This window comes from Mustelus asterias, chromosome 25 (genome assembly GCF_964213995.1).
Source record: "Mustelus asterias chromosome 25, sMusAst1.hap1.1, whole genome shotgun sequence".
Taxonomy (NCBI): Eukaryota; Metazoa; Chordata; class Chondrichthyes; order Carcharhiniformes; family Triakidae; genus Mustelus; species Mustelus asterias.
The window spans coordinates 38,491,039-38,510,722 of NC_135825.1; the positions used below are offsets into that span (position 1 = coordinate 38,491,039).

The 19,684-nt window shown below is 44.6% G+C and overlaps 1 protein-coding gene across 1 annotated transcript in view; it reads left to right on the top strand.

Moving 5' to 3' along the window:
- The window catches only part of LOC144511898 (synaptotagmin-B-like), an 832,296-nt gene that overhangs the window by 317,938 nt on the left and 494,674 nt on the right, over positions 1-19,684 (top strand). Inside the window, exon 2 of the mRNA XM_078242331.1 lies at positions 19,356-19,399. Coding sequence (XP_078098457.1) covers positions 19,396-19,399 — 4 coding nt within the window. The 5' untranslated portion in view covers positions 19,356-19,395. The remainder of the gene's footprint in view (positions 1-19,355; positions 19,400-19,684) is intronic.

Sequence of the window (19,684 nt, forward strand, 5' to 3'; positions counted from 1 at the left end):
ATGTAGTTACAGTGAAAATCCCCTAGTCACCATATTCTGGTACCTGTTCGGGTACACTGAGGGAGAAATAAGCATGGCCAATGCACCTAACCAGCACGTAATTCACTGTGTGGGAAGAAACTGGAGCACCCGAAGGAAATCCACGTAGGCATGGGGAGAACGTGCAGACTCCGCACAGTGACCCAAACTGGGGGTCAAACCCAGGTCCCTGGCGCTGTGGGGCAGCAATGCTCACCACTGTGCCACTGTACCGCCCATATGCCTCCCATATGCAAATTTAAGGGTTCGCAATAATAATTTGAAAAATCATGAGAATTATCACAGTTTGCTCATATTAGCACGTGTACCTAAAACATTCACATCATGAATGATACTTTCTCTCTGTTTAATCAATGTTTTATAACTCATTTGTATACTCTTAATATGTTTTTCATTCTCTGCAAACTTGGTAAGCTCATTTATGCAGGTGGCATAGATATTTGTCACTGCTTTGGGAATTATATCCAAGCCAATTGTTGATTTTTCAAGTAAGTTGTAAGGTTTAATCAGTACATGGTTGCTTTGCAATGAAGCAGATAATATTAAGCCATAATTTGATAACGTTTCCGGCAAAGAAACAGGGACAAGAAATAACTAGAATCAAAGGGAAAGTAAAAGGGCTGCAACAGAAAAAATCAGAAATTGTAAATTTATTAAAAACGAAAAGAAGAAGAAGAAAGATGGCAATTTTGATGCCCTCACGAGCCTTTGTTCTCCCTCAAACAACACGATGTTCTTTTTAAACAGAGCAATTGAGCTTGCGCATCCACATCCTTTTGAAATTGTTTTGTTCTTGTGTTTGTAAATTCAAGCAGAGCAAGCCTTTTCGTTTCTGTTATGCAGTGGCGTGGGAGATTGGAAATTGAAATTCTGCTGAGGTTTTTGGTTGTTTGGAAACAATTACTGCTTCTATGTGTGGGTGTGTGGGATATTTTCATTCACTTGTTTTGAATTGGGAATCAGTTCCGAATTGCTGGACACTTTCTTATCACATTTTGTATTCATTTTTCACCTGTGCAGTGCATTGTGGCACAAACACTATCATGAACCTTTATTTAGCGAGAAATTTGATTGCAATATGGTAACAAGGCTTGGAGATAGGTTGAGATTAAGACAAAGGTAAGTAGAGCACCAGAGGGAGGAAGAATAGAAAACAAAGAGGCAGGGGGTGAGACATAGTTGAACCCAGGCAGAGTTGTCATGAGAAAGAAAGACAAGCTTGCATTTGTCCAGCACTTCTCTTGATCACTGGATGTCTCAAAGTATTTTACAGTCAGTGAAAGACTTTTGAAGCATAATCACTGTTGCAAACAATTTGCACACTGCAAAGTCCCACGAGCAATGTGATAATGACCAGCCACTCTATTTTTATGATGTTAAGTGAGGAAAGAAACAGGGAACTCTCCTGCTCTTCTTTGAAATAGTGCTGGGGATCTTTTACATCCAGCCCATCAGACAGATGGAGCCGTGGTTTCACATCTTTGCTTTGCTTCAGTCTTCACAAAGGAAGACATGAATAATGTGCCAGAAGTGCTGAGGGAAACATGTTTTAGTGAGGAGCTGAAGGAAACCAGCATTAGTAGAGAAATGGTTTTGGGGAAATAGATGGGATTGAAGGTGGATAAATCTCTAGGTCCGGATAATCTTCGTCCCAGGGTATTTAAGGAATTGGCCCTGGAAATAACAGATCCATTGGTGGTTATTTTACAAAATTCTTTGGACTCTGGACTGGTTCCTACAGATTGGAGGGTGGCTAATGTGAGCCCGCTATTCAAAAAGGGAGGTAGGAGAAAACCGGGAACTGTAGACCAGTTAGCCTAATGTCGGTACTGGGAAAGTTGCTAGAGTCTATTATCAAGGATTTCATAACTCGGCATTTGAATGGCAGTGGTAGAATCAGGCAAAGTCAGCATGGATTTACATGAGGGAAATCATGCTTGACGAATCTATTGGATTTTTTTGAGAATGTAATTTAGAATTAGATGTGGTTTATTTAGATGTGGTTTATTTAGACTTTCAGAAGGCTTTCAACAAAGCCTCACATAAAGTTAAGTTTATTTATTAGTCACAAGTAAGGCTTACATGAACAATGCAATGAAGTTATTGTGAAATTCCCCTCGTCGCCACAGTCCGGAGCCTGTTCGGGTCAATGTACCTAACCAGCATGTCTTTCAGAATGTGGGAGGAAACTGGAGCACCCGGAGGAAGCCCACGCAGACACGGGGAGAACGTGCAAACTCCACACAGACAGTGACCGAAGCTGGGAATCGAACCTGGGTCCCTGGCTCTGTGAAGCAGCAGTGCTAATCACTGTGCTACCATGACACATAACAGACTACGATGTAAAGTTAAAGCACATGGAATTGCAGATAATGTCTTGAGATGGATAGAAAGCTGGTTAGCAGATACGAAGCAAAGAGTTCGCATAAATGGGTCTTTTTCTGATTGGCAGTCAGTGACCAGTGGGGTTCCACAGGAATCTGTGCTGGGACCCCAACTGTTCACAATATATATTAATGATTTGGAAGCCGGAACTGAATGTATTATCTCCAGATCTGCAGATGACACAAAGTTGGGTGGGAGGGTGAGCTGTGAAGAGGATGCAGAGATACTTCAGCATGATTTGGACAGACTCAGTGTGTGGGCATCTGCGTGGCAGATGCAGTACAATGTAGATAAATCTGAGATTATCTACTTTGGTAGCAATAATAGAAAGATAAACTATTACTTCAATGGGTGTAAATTAAGAGAGGTGGATACACAACAAGACCTTGGAGTCTTTCAACATCAGTCGCTGAACGTAAGCATGCAGGTACAGCAGGCAGTAAAGAAGGCAAATGGTATGTTGACCTTGATATTTAAAAGCTTAATTGCCATTTTCTCGTCAGGGCTGTCTCTCCAAAAATTGGAGACATTTTGTTCTTCGGTTGATGTAGCTCATTGGATAATTTCAAGAAATCACTACAACGGGAATTTTCTCATGCAAAACATCACATGTCGGGAGCCAAATTGCAATAATACTTCAAAATGGTCAATCTGTTATAGGAATGTTAGAATTAAAGTACAGCAGGAATGAATTTTCCTAACTGTATAAACAGTCTGCCAACCCACCTTTACTGTATAGGGTGACTAATTTAAAAGGATTTGAGTATAGGGATCGGGATGTTTTGCTGCAATTGTATAGGGTTTTGGTGAGGCCACATCTGGAGTATTGTGTGCATTTGGTGTCCCTATCTGAGGAAGGGTATCCTTGCTATAGAGGGAGTACAGTAAAGGGTTACCAGGCTGATTCCTGAGATGGCAGGTCTGTCATGTGAGGACAGACTAAATTGGTTAAGATTATATTCACTGGAGTTTGGAAGAGTGAGAGAGGATCTCATTGAAACTAATAAAATTCTAACAGGGTTAGAAACATAGAAACATAGAAGATAGGAGGAGGAGGAGGCCATTTGGCCCTTCGAGCCTGCTCCACCATTCATTACAATCATGGCCGATCATCCAACTCAATAGCCTAATCCTGCTTTCTCCCCATAATCTTTGATCCCATTCGCCCCAAGTGCTAAATCCAACTGCCTCTTGAATACATTCAATGTTTTGGCATCAATTACTTCCTGTGCTAATGAATTCCACAGGCTCACCACTCTTTGAGTGAAGAAATGTCTCTTCACCTCTGTCCTAAATGGTCTACTCTGAATCTTCAGAGTGTGACCCCTGGTTTTGGACTCCCCCACCATCAGGAATATCCTCCCTACTTCTACCCTGTCTAGTCCTGTTAGAGTTTTATAAGTCTCTATGAGATCCCCGCTCATTAGTCTGAACTCCAGCGAAAACAGAGCTGGAGGCAGCACGGTAGCACAGTGGTTAGCACTGCTGCTTCACAGCTCCAGGGTCCTGGGTTCGATTCCTGGCTCGGGTCACTGCCTGTGTGGAGTTTGCACACTCTCCTCGTGTCTGCGTGGGTTTCCTCCGGGTGCTCCGGTTTCCTCCCACAGTCCAAAGATGTGTGGGTTAGGTAGATTGGCCAGGTTAAAAAAATTGCCCCTTAGAGTCCTGGGATGTGTAGGTTAGAGGGATTAGCGGGTAAAATATGTGGGGGTAGGGCCTGGGTGGGATTGTGGTCGGTGCAGACTCGATGGGCCGAATGGCCTCTTTCTGCACTGTAGGGTTTCTATGATTTCTATGATTTCTAACAATCCAAACCTAGTCAATCTCTCCTCATGCATCAGTCCCGCCATCCCCGGAATCAGCCTGGTAAACCTTTGCTGCACTCCCTCGAGAGCAAGAACATCCTTCCTCAGAACAGGCCAAAATTGCACACAATACTCTAGATGTGGCCTCACCAAGGCCCTGTATAATCCCTGCTCCTGTATTCAAAACCTCTCACAATGAAGGCCAACATGCCATTTGCCTTCTTTACCGCCTGCTGCACTTGCATGCTTACCTTCAGTGACTGGTGCAGAAGGACACCCAGGTCCCACTGCACACTCCTCTCTCCCAATTTACAGCCATTCAGGTAGTAATCTGCCTTCTCGTTTTTGCTTCCAAAGTGAATAACCTCAAATTTATCCAAATTATACTGCATCTGCCATTGAGTTGCCCACTCATCCAACCTGTCTAGATTATTCTGAAGGATCTCTGCTTCCTCGTCACAGTTCACCCTCCCACCCAACTTGGAATCATCTGCAAACTTTGAGATGTTATATTTTGTTTCCTCATCCAAATCATTAATGTATATTGTGAATAGCTGGGGTCCCAGCACCGATCCCTGTGGCACCCCACTAGTTATTGCTTGCCAATTTGAAAAGCACCCCATTAGTTCCTACTCTTTGTTTCCTTTCTGCCAACCAGTTTTCTATCCATCTCAATACACTTCCTCCAATTCCATGCGCTTTAATCTTGCACAATAATCTCTTATGCTGGACTTTGTCAAACGCTTTCTAAAGTCCAAATATACCACATCGACTGGCTCCTCCTTGTCAACTCTTCAAAGAATTCCAACAGATTTGTCAAGCATGATTTCCCCTTCATAAATCCATGTTGACTCTGTCTGATCCTGCCACTGCCTTCTAAATGTTCTGCTCTAAAGTCCTTGATAATGGATTCGAGAATTTTCCCCACTACCGACATTAAGCTTATTGGTCTATAATTCCCTGTTTTCTCTCTACCTCCCTTTTTGAATATTGGACTGTCATTAGCTATCCTCCAATCTGCAGGGACTGTTCTAGAGTCTATAGAATCCTGGAAGATGACCACCAATGCATCCACTATTTCTGGAGCCACTTCCTTAAATACTCTGGGATGTAGATTATCAGGCCCTGGGGATTTATCTGCCCTCAATGCCATCAATTTTCTCAGTGCCATTTCTCTACTAATGTTGATCTCCCTCAGTTCTTCCCTCTCACTAAATCTTGCAATCTCCAACATTTCTGGCATCTGATTTGTGTTCTCTTTTGTGAAGACAGAACCAAAGTATGTATTCAGTTGCTCGGCCATTTCTTTGTCCCATTTTACACATTTCCCTGTTTCTGTCTGTAGGGGACCTACATTTGTCTTCACTAATCTCTGACTCTTCATGTCAGTCTTTATGTTCCCTGCAAGCTTACTTTCATACTGTATTTTCCCCTTCTTAATCAACCCCTTGGTCCTTTGCTGAATTCTAAATTGCTCCCAATCCTCAGACTTATTATTTATCTAGGCCAATCTGTATGCTTCTCCCTCAGATCAGATTCTCTCTAATTTCCTTTGTAAGCCAAGAATTGGCCCTCTTACCCAAGATAGATTCAGACAGGGTAGATTCAGGAAGAATGGGTGGGGGTGGGGGTGGGGGGGGTGGGGGGGTGTCCAGAACTAGGGGTCATAGTTTGAGGATAAGGGGTAAACCTTTGAGAACTGAGGTGAGGAGAAATTTCTTCACCCAGAAGGTGGTGAATGTGTGGAATTCACTACCACAGAATGTATTTGAGGCCAAAATATTGTCTGATTTCAAGAAGAAATTAGATATAGCTCTTGGGGCTAAAAGCATCAAGGAATATGGGAGGAAGGGGGGATCAGGATATTGAATTTGATTATCAGCCATGATCAAAATGAGTGGCCTGCTCCTGCTTCTAGTTTTTATGTTTCTATCCCATCTGAGAGACAGCACCTTTGACAATGTGACACTTCCTCAGTACTGCAGCAGAGCATCAGACTTAGGATGGGATTTTCCGGCCCTTCCTGCCAGTGGGATCTTCCAGAGCCACGAAAGGTGACCCCAACCCTGCCCCAGTGCGGTTTTCACGGCGACAGAACAGGCAAGCCACTCAAAATGCCATTGACAGGACCCAAAGATCCCACCAGGCTGCCTCTACTGCCGGAAAACATGCCGTGGAGAGGCCTGCGGGAGGGGGCAAAAGTCCTGCCCTTGATCTTTGTACTAGGGAGAAAGAAACCTGAAAGTCTTAGAAAATACAATACTGATTGTAGAATATTGAAGAGTGACAATGAGGATTACTCCCAATCTGCTTACGTTATTTTAATCAACTAAGCTATCAACGTGTAATGACTTCATTCAGGCTATTGTTGTTGGCCTATTGGAATATGAACTCCCTGATTAAGGATCCAATTGATGGGCCAATCAGGGAGTCTTAGCCTTGTACTTAACCGGTAGTGTCAGTTCCGGAGGTAGACTGCTGACTGATATCACTCTGTGTACTGCTGTTAGAGTTGTAAATAAAGAGATTTTAGCGAAGGGACTTCTGCCTCCACAGACTTATTACACATCACAGCCAAGCCATGTTTTAAGTGGAATTTTGGGACAATTTGCTTAGAGCGGCATTGCCCTAAATTTGTGCGAAAGCACTCTGCTTTTATCAAGATTAAGAAAAGGAGTCAGCCAACCTGCAAATGTTTATTACCAGAATTCCTTCGAAACACTCTGGGCAGGATTTTGTGGCCTCGCTCGCCCCAAAACCGTAACATCCTGCCCGAAGTCAACGGACCTTTCCATTGTCCGCCCCTCACCCGCTATGATTCCCGTGGCAGGCGGGGAGATGGGGGGGATAAAATTCCAGCCAATGACACATTTTAACATCATCCACTTCTTGCTCTTCAGGCAAATCTTTGCTTTCTCTACCAAACAATTTTGAAGGTTATATTGATATATGTAACAGTAAATTGGCAATCTGTCTACATATCAAGTTACTGTAATGAAAGTCAACATAGATATTTTTGAAAATAACATTGCATTTATTTATAACTTTATGAAATAAAAATCTACTTGAAAGGAAAGGCGTCATATTTTTGAAGAAACGCAGCAACCTCTTTAACTTACTTGTGCACATCAAAAAAGAAAAAAAATCTGAAACACAGTTTTGACATTCTCCATAACTATCTATATTTTAGCCTCATCATCTATTGAGAACCTGAGATACAATTATCTGTCCTCAACAGATTGGCTCCTTTTCATTGTTTCCAAGCTCTTGATGTACATTACTTCGCTCAGAGTCTTCTTTCCACAAAATCTATATCTAATTGTCTTTTGAACCTAGATTTTTTTCTTTATATTTGTTTATGGGAAAGCCAACATTTATTGAATACCCCAAATTGCCCTTGAGAATGTGGTGTTGAGTTGCCTTCTGCACAATTGAGGAGTAACTAAGCAATTTCAGAGGGCAGTTAAGAGCCAAACAGTTTGGGTCTGGGGGCACATATTGGTAAGGCCAGCAGATTTCCTTCCCTAAAGGACATTAGTGAATTAGGTGAGATTTTAATGAAAATATGGTAATGATATGATTTCCATCACTGATATTATTCTTTAATAAATTCCAGATTTATTTAACATAATTGACTTACGTGGCTCAATGTCAAGTTTAAGTTAAAGTGCAAAGGTGCAATAGTACGGTACGAACCCATGTCTACAGATCATACAATTCAGGCCTTTGGATTGCTACCCCAGCAGCATAAGCACTGTGCACTATCATTCCCAGTGTAATAGTTACTTCAGTGGTTTTCTGTTGTAACATTTCCTCGGAATTGGATTTTCCACATTACTCAGGTGACCACACCATCTTCCTTCAATGCTCTCTGCTGTTGACCATTAGGGTGGGACCTCCCACTTCTGGTTTAATTTCTATCCATCCAGCCATAGCCCTGAGATGGTTGCAAATGTTATCTTGATCAATTGGGCCAGTGGGCTGACGAATGGCAGATGGAGTTGAATTTAGATAAATGTGAGGTGATGCATTTTGGTAGATTGAACCAGGGCAGGACTTACTCAGTTAATGGTAGGGCACTGGGGAGAGTTACAGAACAAAGAGATCTAGGGGTACATGTTCATAGCTCCTTGAAAGTGGAATCACAGGTGGACAGAGTGGTGAAGAAGGCATTCAACATGCTTGGTTTCATTGGTCAGAACACTGAATACAGGAATTGGGACATCTTGTTGAAGTTGTACAAGACATTGGTAAGGCCACTCTTGGAATACTGTGTACAGTTCTGGTCACCTTATTATAGAAAGGATATTATTAAACTAGAAAGAGCGCAGAAAAGATGTACTGGGATGCTACCGGGACTTGATGGTTTGAGTTATAAGGAGAGGCTGGATAGACTGGGACTTCTTTCTCTGGAGCATAGAAGGCTGAGGGATGATCTTATAGAGATCTATAAAATAATGACGGGCACAGGTCAGCTAGATAGTCAATATCTTTTCCCAAAGGTAGGGGAGTTTAAAACTAGAGGGCATAGGTTTAAGGTGAGAGGGGAGAGATACAAAAATATCCAGAGGGGCAATTCTTTTACACAGAGGGTGGTGAGTGTTTGTAGAACAAGCTGCCAGAGTTAGTAGTAAAGGCAGGTACAATTTTGTCTTTTAAAAAACATTTAGACAGTTACATGGGTAAGATGGGTATAGAAGGATAAGGGTCAAATGCAGGCAATTGGGATTAGCTTACAGGTTTAAATAAAAGGGTGGCATGGACAAGTAGGGCTGAAGGGCCTGTTTTCATGCTGTAAACCTCTATGACTCTATGACTCTACTGACTCCATTCCTCTCCTACTGGAGGCTGAACCAAGACATTTGCAAATTTGGTCCCATTTTGGTCTTGAATTGAGCTCCATGGCTCCATATCCACTCTCTGCACTCTACCCTTAAGAGCACTTACTTCTCCCCCAATTCTTCTGTATCTCCTCTGATTCCCTGGACATCCCAGATCTTTGTGCTCATCTAATTTTGGTATTCCCAATTTTAACCATTTCAACATTGAATGAGCCTTCAGCTACCTCAGCCATAAGGTCTGAAATTCCATCCCTAAACCTTGCTGCATCTCTATCCTTCTCTCTCTCCTTTAAGGCACCACTGAATATCTACCTGCTTGGCCTAACTGTTGGTCACCTGTCCTAATATTGTTTGTGGCTCAATGTCAAATTTTATTCAATAATACTTCTGTTGCTTTGGGACTATGTTAAAGATGCTTTTTAATGCACATTGTTGTTGTCGGTTAACAGAATTAAATTGCATCTTCATGGTAGGGTGACCTCCGACACCTACAAAGATGCAGCTTCAACTCTGGATCATTTTGTAGCCTTGAGGTTGTAGTGAGATGCCCAAACCCCACTTGCAATCAGTGGCTTTAGCCTGTCTTTTAAGCCTGCGGCAGTGTAGCCTCTAAGCAGCTGATTGAACTTCCAGCCTAAACAATTATCATTGAGTCTCCTGCAATTGATTATATTGCTTTTTTTTCCCCATTCAATTTCTTTCCCTTCCTTGTGCCAGCTCTTCAGTTGCTGGACTCCAGAACTGAAGAGGCATCCATTGTGCCCAGTGTTGCGATAATGCAAGTGACTGGAAACTGATCAGGTGATTTCTCATACAGTACAGTGTATTAAATCCGCTGTCCATAACTAAGGTTGTCTGAAAAGCAGAAACTTTCAGAATGTGCCATGCATAAATTTTAATTGACCAAAACCTTTTTTAAAAATTTGGCTAGGCACTGCATTGGCGCACGTGGTATCTGATTAGTTATCCCCTTCACTGCGTGCTTAGCCATTCTGTTCCCATTCTCCAAACAACCCTTGTTTCCACCCAACCCAGATTAACCTGAACCAGCCATGGCTGTAACTGCCTGACCTGAAATCTGGTGAGATCTTAAACCTGGCACAACTGAGGTTGACGTCTTTGAGATGCTATACTTATAGGTTGGGGGGGGGAGTGGAGTGAGGGGTTTCCAGTCCCACCCACCCACTCTGAGTCTGGAAATTCCTGCCTGAGGTCAATGGACCTTTCAGTCAAATGGTCTGTCAACTTACCTATCCCACCCGTGGCGATTCCCACGTTGGGCAGGATAGGAAGATTTACCCCAATGTATCCACCCATATATGGCTGAGAAATCCTAAAAAGCATGGAAAGTTAACTCATTGGTTCCAAGTGCAGTCATCATCCGAGTCATCCCAAGTTGCACAAGAGAGCGACACAATGGCACAATGGTTAGTACTGCAACCTCATAGCGCCAGGAACCCAGGTTTGATTGTGGACTTGGGTGACTGTTTGTGTGGCATCTGCATGTTCTCCCTGTGTCTGCGTGGGTTTCCTCCGGGGGCTCCGGTTTTCTCCCACAGTCCAAAAATGTGCAGGTTAGGTTGATTGGCCATGCTAAAATTGTCCCTTAGTGTCCAAAGGATGTGTAGGTTAGGGGGATTAGAAGGGAAAATATGTGGGGTTACGGGGACAGTACCTGGTTGGGAAATTCAGTCAGAGCATCAGTGAAGACTCAATGGGCCAAGTGGCCTCCTTCTGAACTGTAGGGATTCTATGAGAGCTGGAAAAATTCTGTCCATTGTGTCTGAAACTTTGGCCATGATTCTCCCATCAGGGAGAATCTCGAGGCGGGCAATGCGCGGGATTCGCGCATGAGTTCCCGCCATGATAACATCTTCTAGCACCAGATTTCCGCCAGCATCTGCTCCACGTCGGAAATCGGCGGGAAGGTGCGGAAGTAGTTTTAATCTTATTTTGCATGTGATTTACTTCAATTAGCGGACCCGGGACTGAAGTCTCCAGGCCCACTAGCCTCTCCCCCACTCTGCCAGGAGTATTTCAGTCCAGCGAGGTTTACAGTACCCCCCACCTTTGGTGAACTAGCAGCCTGACCCTGCTGGAGTGAAGGGGGGGGGGCAACTGGGGCCCACCAGTGGGGTCAGGTGTGGGGGATGCTCTTGGGCATTGGCACCCTGGCAGTGCACAAGTGGCAAAGTGGCCTGTTCAGCACGCTGATTTCAGCCTCTCCAGTGGGAATACGCCCTGCCCCCCTAGCTTTTAATGATATTCACACTGGTGGCCTCTGCACTGCACAGAATGTGGGAGATTCTTATCTGAACTCCCACTGAAAGAAACAACGTGAATTACTCCAGTTTTCACGTGAATTCAACACTTAGAATTTTGGGGGGAGAATTCCGGCCTGAAAATGTGTGAAATGTTTTTGTTGATTTTCTTTTCTTTTAAAAGAAATTCCCTTTCGATCTCAGATCTTTTGTCAATATGAACAATACGGATCATTTTCTAGATCATCTGGAAACCTCAATTAGTTTTTTCAAAGAAACCAGACTTGACTTCCTTATGTCTTTCCTTATAGGTGAGTTTTGTTTCATTTTTCTTGCCATACAGTTCATGCTCTCAAAAGTAATGTCCATCTAGTGATCAGAACAATGACTAGCATTCACAGCATACTTGACATACAGTCAGTAACCCAATATTATCTGTAACAACAACACGTCTTTTGATTATATCCATTTGTAATTCCATGGCCAAATATTGGGCTAATATTTTCAATGATTTTAGAAACATAGAAACATAGAAAAACTACAGCACAAAACAGCCCCTTCGGCCCCACAAGCTGTGTCGAACATATCCCTACCTTCTAGGCCTACCTATAACCCTCCATCCTATTAAGTCCCATGTACTCATCCAGGAGTCTCTTAAAAGACCCTATTGAGTTTGCCTCCACCACCACTGACGGCAGCCAATTCCACTCGCCCACCACCCTCTGTGTGAAAAACTTCCCCCTAACATTTCCCCTGTACCTACCCCCCAGCACCTTAAACCTGTGTCCTCTAGGAGCAGCCATTTCCACCCTGGGAAAAAGCCTCTGAGAGTCCACCAATCTATGCCTCTCAACATCTTATATACCTCTATTAGGTCTCCTCTCATCCTACATCTCTCCAAAGAGAAAAGACCGAGCTCCCTCAGCCTATCCTCATAAGGCATGCCACTCAATCCAGGCAACATCCTTGTAAATCTCCTCTGCACCCTTTCAATCTTTTCAACATCCTTCCTGCAATGAGGCGACCAGAACTGAGCGCAGTACTCCAAGTGGGGTCTGACGAGGGTCTTATATAGCTGCATCATTATCCCCGGACTCCTAAACTCAATCCCTCGATTGATAAAGGTCAGCACACCATACGCCTTCTTAACCACCTCCTCCAACTGCGGGGCCGATTTTAGAGTCCTATGGACCCGGATCCCAAGGTCCTTCTGATCCTCGACAGTATGAAGAGTCTTTCCCTTTATATCGTACTCCTTCATCCCATTTGACCTGCCAAAATGGACCACTACGCATTTATCTGGGTTGAAGTCCATCTGCCACTTCTCCACCCAGTCTTGCATCCTATCTATGTCCCTCTGTAACTTCTGACATCCCTCCAGACTATCCACAACGCCACCAACCTTCGTGTCATCGGCAAACTTACCAACCCATCCCTCCACTTCCTCATCCAGGTCATTTATGAAAATGACAAACAGCAAGGGTCCCTGAACAGATCCCTGGGGCACACCACTGGTGACCGACCTCCATTTAGAAAAAGACCCATCTATACACACTCTCTGCCTCCTTTGGGCAAGCCAGTTCTGGATCCACAGGGCAGCAGCCCCTTGGATCCCATGCCCTCTCACTTTTTCTAGAAGCCTTGCATGGGGGACCTTATTGAACGCCTTGCTAAAATCCATATAAACCACATCTACCACTTTCCCTTCATCAATGTGTTTAGTCACATTTTCGAAGAACTCCACCAGGCTCGTAAGGCACGATCTGCCTTTGACAAAGCCATGCTGAGTATTCTTGAGCATACTAAACCTCTCTCAATGCTCATAAATCTTGTCCCTCAGGATCTTCTCCATCAGCTTACCAACCACTGAGGTTAGACTCACCGGTCGGTAATTTCCTGGGCTATCCCTATTCCCCTTCTTGAAAATAGGAACCACATCCGCAATCTTCCGGCACCTCTCCCGTCTCCATCGACGATGCAAAGATCATCGCCAGAGGCTCTGCAATCTCTTCCCTCGCCTCCCACAGTAACCTGGGGTACATCCCATCCGGACCCGGTGACTTATCCATCTTGATGGCATTCAAAGATTCCAGCACAACCTCTTTGTAAAAGTCCACATACTCAATCTTTTCAGTCCACCGCAAGCCCGCAGTACATCCACCCAGGTCCTTCTCCTCTGTGAAAACCCAGGCAAAATACTCATTAAACACCTCTGCCATTTCTACTGGTTCCGTACAGATTTTCCCGCCTTCACCTTTTATAGGCCCTATTCCTTCACGTCTCATCCTTTTACTCTTCACATATTTATAGAATGCCTTAGGGTTTTCCTTAATCCTACCTGCCAAGGCCTTCTCGTGACCCCTTCTGGCTCTCCTAATTTCCTTCTTTAGTCCCTTCCTACAAGCCATATACTCATCTAGATCCCTATCTTCGCCAAGCTCTCTGAACCTTTTGTACGCTTTCCTTTTCTTCTCGACTAGGTCCCGCACAGCTTTCGTGCACCACGGTTCCTTTAACCTACCAAAACCTCCTTGTCTGCTCGGAACGTTGTCCTGTAGAACTCTCGACAGACATTCCTTGAAAAACTGCCACCTCTCTTCAGTAGATTTCCCCGAGAATACCTCCTTCCAATTTACTCCTCTAATTTGCTGCCTTATGTCTTCATATTTCCCCTCACTCCATATAAACGCTTTCCTAGCTTGCCTGATCCTCTCTTTTTCCAATACAAGCATAAAGGAGATAGAGTTATGATCGCTATCCCCCAAGATGCACTCCCACTGAGAGATCTGACAGCTGTCCAGGTTCATTGGTCAGTATCAGATCAAGTACAGCCTCTCCTCTTGTAGGCTTGTCCACATGCTGTGTTAGGAACCCCTCCTGAACACACCTAACGAACTCCCCATCCAATCCCCTTATCCCGAGGGATATTCCAATCTATGTTTGGGAAATTAAAGTCTCCCATCACAACAACTCTGCTATTACTGCATCTCTCCAGGATCTGTTTCCCTATCTGCTCCTCCACCTCCCTGTTACTATTGGGCGGCCTGTAGAAAACTCCCAGCAAAGTGATCGACCCCTTCCCACTCCGAACTTCCACCCACAGACACTCTGTGGATAATCCCTCCACAGCATACACCTTCTCTACAGCTGTGACACTATCCCTGATCAGCAGTACCACTCCACCCCCTCTCTTGCCTCCCTCCCTGTCCTTCCTGAAACATCTGAATCCCGGCACCTGGAGTATCCAGTCCTGTCCCTGAGACATCCAAGTCTCCGTAATGGCCACCAGATCACACTTCCAGGCATCGATCCACGCTCTGAGCTCATCCCCTTTATTCACTATACTCCTGGCATTAAAGTAAACACATCTCAATCCTTTGGTCTGAGCTCTCCCCTTCTCTATCCCCCGTCCATCCTCCCTCTTGCACTGTCTATAACCCCTCTCTGTTTGCGAGCTAACTTCCTCGCTCCCAGTCACCTCGTCTCGATCCCCTCTCCCCAACCTATCTAGTTTAAACTCTCCCCAGTAGCCTTAGCCAACCTTCCTGCCAGGATATTGGTCCCCCTGGGATTCAAGTGCCACCTGTTTTTTGTGTACAGGTTACACCTGCCCCTAAAGAGGTCCCAATGGTCCAGGAACCTGAATCCCTTCCCCCTGCACCAGTCCCTCAGCCACACATTCATCCTCCACCTCACTCCATTCCTGCCCTCACCTTCCCGTGGCACAGGCAGCAATCCTGAGATTACTACCTTTGCTTTCCTCCTTCTCAGCTGTCTCCCTAATTCCCTATACTCTCTTTTCATGACCCCTTCCCCCTTCCTTCCCACATCAGCGGTACCAATATGTACCGCTACCTCTGGCTCCTCTCCCTCCCCCCTCAGGATTTCTGGGACTCGACCAGCGACGTCCTGGATCCCAGCCCCAGGGAGGCAGACCACCATCCGAGACTCCTGCCTGCCTCCGCAAAAACGTCTGTCCGACCCCCTTACTGTCGAGTCCCCGATTAACACTGCCTTCCTCCTCTTTTCCTTAGCCCTCTGAGTTACAGGGCCGGACTCCACTCCGGAGACACGGCCACTGCTGCTTCCCCCAGATGGGCTGTCCCCCCCAGCAGTACTCAGGCAGGAGTACTTGTTGTGTAGGGGCAAATCCACCGGGGTGCTCTCAATCACCCGAGCTTTACCCTTCCTGGCCATCACCCACTTGGCCTCCACCCGTGGCCCTGGTGTGACCACCTGATGATAGCTCTTGTCTATGTAGGGGGATTGAATTTAGGAGTCGTAGCGTTATGTTGCAACTGTACACAACTCTGGTGCGGCCGCACTTGGAGTACTGTGTGCAGTTCTGGTCCCCACATTACAGGAAGGATGTGGAGGCTTTGGAGAGGGTGCAGAGGAGGTTTACCAGGATGTTGCCTGGTATGGAGGGGAGATCCTATGAGGAGAGGCTGAGGGATTTGGGATTGTTTTCGCTGGAAAGGCGGCGGCTAAGAGGGGATCTTATTGAAACATATAAGATGATTAGAGGTTTAGATAGGGTGGATAGTGATAGCCTTTTTCCTCTGATGGAGAAATCCAGCACGAGGGGGCATGGCTTTAAATTGAGGGGGGGTAGTTATAGAACCGATGTCAGGGGTAGGTTCTTTACCCAGAGGGTGGTGAGGGATTGGAATGCCCTGCCAGCATCAGTAGTAAATGCGCCTAGTTTGGGGGCGTTTAAGAGATCCGTAGATAGGTTCATGGACGAAAAGAAATTGGTTTAGGTTGGAGGGTCACAGTTTTTTTTTTTTTTTAACTGGTCGGTGCAACATCGTGGGCCGAAGGGCCTGTTCTGCGCTGTAATGTTCTATGTTCTATGTTCTATGTTCTATCACCTCCTCATTCTCCCTTAACAGCCTAAGACCCTTGAGCTGCAGTTCCAGCTCCCTAACACGGTCCCTCAGGAACCGCAGCTCGACACACCCCTCACAGATGTAGATGTCCGGGAGGCCAAGTGCCTCCAGGACCTCCCACATCCTACACTGGGAACAACACGCTGGCTTCACACTCATGTTTGACCCTTTTTACCAAGGTACACAGAAAAGTAAATAAGAATTAAAAACTTAGAATTAAAACTCACCCCTGCTCGCCCTGTCCCCCGAAGCCCTGTGAGCCAATGCCCTTACAGCTCACACTCTGCTTCCCACTCACTCCGCTGCCCGCTCCCGACGCTGCTCGCTGTACACTGCGGCCTCCCTTTTAAACCTCCCGCGCGCTTAAAAAAAAAACACACTTTCCCGGCCCACTTCTGCTAAAATTTTAAAGTTATTTCGGGTTAAAGTTAAAGTAATTTTACCACACACAAAGCCCGCGAAAAACTTTAAAAAGTCAGTCGCTCACCTCACACACTGGGACCTCCTCTCTGCTTGTTCCACGAACAATGAGAATTTTGTCCAAATTCTTTTCCTGATCTTTTCCACTTATCCCATTTTCTCTTTGCTTCCTCATTCCTCACCTTATTATTTTTACACTTATTCACAATGAGCTGAATTTATTATTTATTGACTCAGCTACTGAAAGGATTCAAATCATTCTGGGACAAATTAAGTTTAAGTTTATGTTTATTTATTAGTGTCACAAGTAGGCTTACATTAACACAGCAATGAAGTTACTGGGAAGATCCCCTAATCGCCACACTCCGGCGCCTGTTCGGGTACATTGAGGGAGAATTTAGCATGGACAATGCACCCAACCAGCACATCTTTCAGACTGTGGGAGGAAAGCGGAGCACCCGGAGAAAACTCACGTAAACACAGGGAGAACGTGCAGACTCTGTACAGTGACCCAAGCTGGGAATCGAATCCTGCTCACTGACGCTGTGAGGCAGCAGTGCTAACCACTGTGCCACCATGCGCACTTATCTTCATTATTCCTTCTATCTCCAGCTTTAGTATATTTTGCAAACATAATTTCCTTACCCTCAGATAAATAATTTATCTGTCAGTAAATAATGCCAACCACAAGACTCAACTCTGGGATAAACTGGATGTACTTGGCATCGGTTAAGATATTATTCAAGTGTAGCAGCAACTTAGGCCTTAGATACCTCATCCACGGATTTTCTCCACAGTATTAATTGTGTCCTAAATACATTTGTTTTCTATAAAGTACCTTACTGAGCAGTGTGGAAAGCATGGAATTGATTGGAACTTGCAGGTGAGTGGAGAAAGTGTATCACCTGTACAGTGCAAAAACTGAAGAAACAGCATTGTGGATTTAAACATTGGCAAGAGAAGTGAAAATGATTTCAGAGTGCATCCATTAACTAACATTTTGAAGTTCTTTAAAAAGAAATAGTTTCACAGAAAGGCCTTGTGGCCAGAATGTTAAAACAAAAATGTAGGTTCCAAGATTAGAATTCCATCTTCAGTCCCCAGTTATAATTGAATTGTCAGTTCTGGATTAGAACCAAAAGTGCGACTAAAAATCAGGAATCCCAGCCTCCTTCCTTGCGAACATGGTTTAGAATCATAGAATCATAGGATCCCTACAGTGCAGAAGGAGGCTATTTGGCCCATCAAGCCTAGACCAACAATAATCGCACCCAGACCCTATGCCTGTAACCCTGTAACCCCACATATTTGCCCCTGACACTAACGGACAATTTAGCATGGCCAATCAATCTAACTGGCACATCTTTGGACTGTGGGAGGAAACTGGAGCACCCGGAAGAAACCCATGCAGACACGGGGAGAACGTGCAAGCTCCCCATAGACAGCCACTTGAGGTCAGAATTGAACCCAGGTTCTGTGAGACAGCAGTGCTAACCACTGTGCCACTGTGCTGCCCCACCAAGATGAAATGGTGGGGGGGTGGGGGTGGTCTGTTGGGCTGGGGAGTGAATAACCTACTCTTGAGAAATGAGTCAGTATTTTCCATATTTTAATTAAGTCTCAGATTTTGACAGAAATTTTGCATTTAAAAGCTGCGAGCCAGGTTTCCTTGAGTTGGGAAACCATGCAGCTGAACAGGGGCAAGAAATAATGGGTAAGTTCTTCTCCCTTTCCCCTAAAAGAAACTAGGTTGCCCGAGACCATATGAACACACTGAATGTAAATGATAAGGAGAGGTGGGACCTGGATTCCTGCTTGACATCCCTCCCTATTCCTAACCCAAGGAACACCAGGGAAGGTGGGGCAGTCGGACCTGGAAAAACCGAGCAAAGCCCATTCAATTCACTTCTGGAGGGAATGGGCACAGTAAAATAGACTTCCCTCCTTCCCAAAGCCACATTGTCGATCTTCTATGCAATTAAAGTTCATTTATTAGTCACAGGTAGGCTTACATTAACGCTGCAATGAAGTTACTGTGAAAATCCTCTAGTCGCCACACTCCGATGCCTGTTCAGGTACACTGAGGGAGATTTAGCATGACCAATGCACCAAACCAGCACATCTTTCGGACTGTGGGAGGAAACTGCAGCAGCCGGAGGAACCCCATGCAGACTAGGGGAGAACGTGCAGAGTCCACACAGATAGTGACCTAAGCCGGGAATCGAATCCAGGTCCCTGGAGCTTTGAGGCAGCAATGCTAATCACTGTGCCAATGTGCCACCCATGACTCATAGAGAACATATTCTGAACTTTTCAAACAAAAGGCTCAGGTTCTTCCCTCTTGACCATAACTCGATTCTCCTTCTGGTATTAGAATCGAGGGGCCCAACGACAAAACTCTCAAAACCAATTAACTTCAGAATACTGTACTCCCCGACAAACTGTTTCCAACTTCAATATAGAAAATCATCGAAAGCATTGGAAATTTCAGGACCATTTCTTCGATTTAATCCAATCCTGTGCTTTTTTATTTGACTGCGGTAGCAATGGCTGGTAGAAAGGTAATGGGACATCAATTTCTTTCGTTTTTAGCACTGTCTAATTATGCTGCAATCAAAGCTGAATCGTGCAATGTAAGATTGGATCTGAAATATTAAGCTTCAGTAGTTTTATTGATTAAGGTGTAAATGGCATTTTTCTTTTTCCATTCAGCTGAAGCAGTGAAAAAGAATTGTCTTCAACAAGCACCGCAATGTGTAAGTGTTCCTTTGGTTTTTTTTTCATCTTGTATAAAAGAAAATCAGGTTACATGTTCAAATGCATGAGATATTGGTTTTTGGATTAGGCAATAGATTTCTCTAAATTTTGATCTATGACTAGGGTTTTTTTGTGGAAAATCTTTACTCTAAGACAAAAGTAATTGATCTACAGAGACAACGATTGTGTTTATCTACAAACATTACTGCAACATTTAGCTGTTTATTTATGGAATCTGATTGGATGCAGAATAACATTTCACTGCAAACATGTTACATTTAACT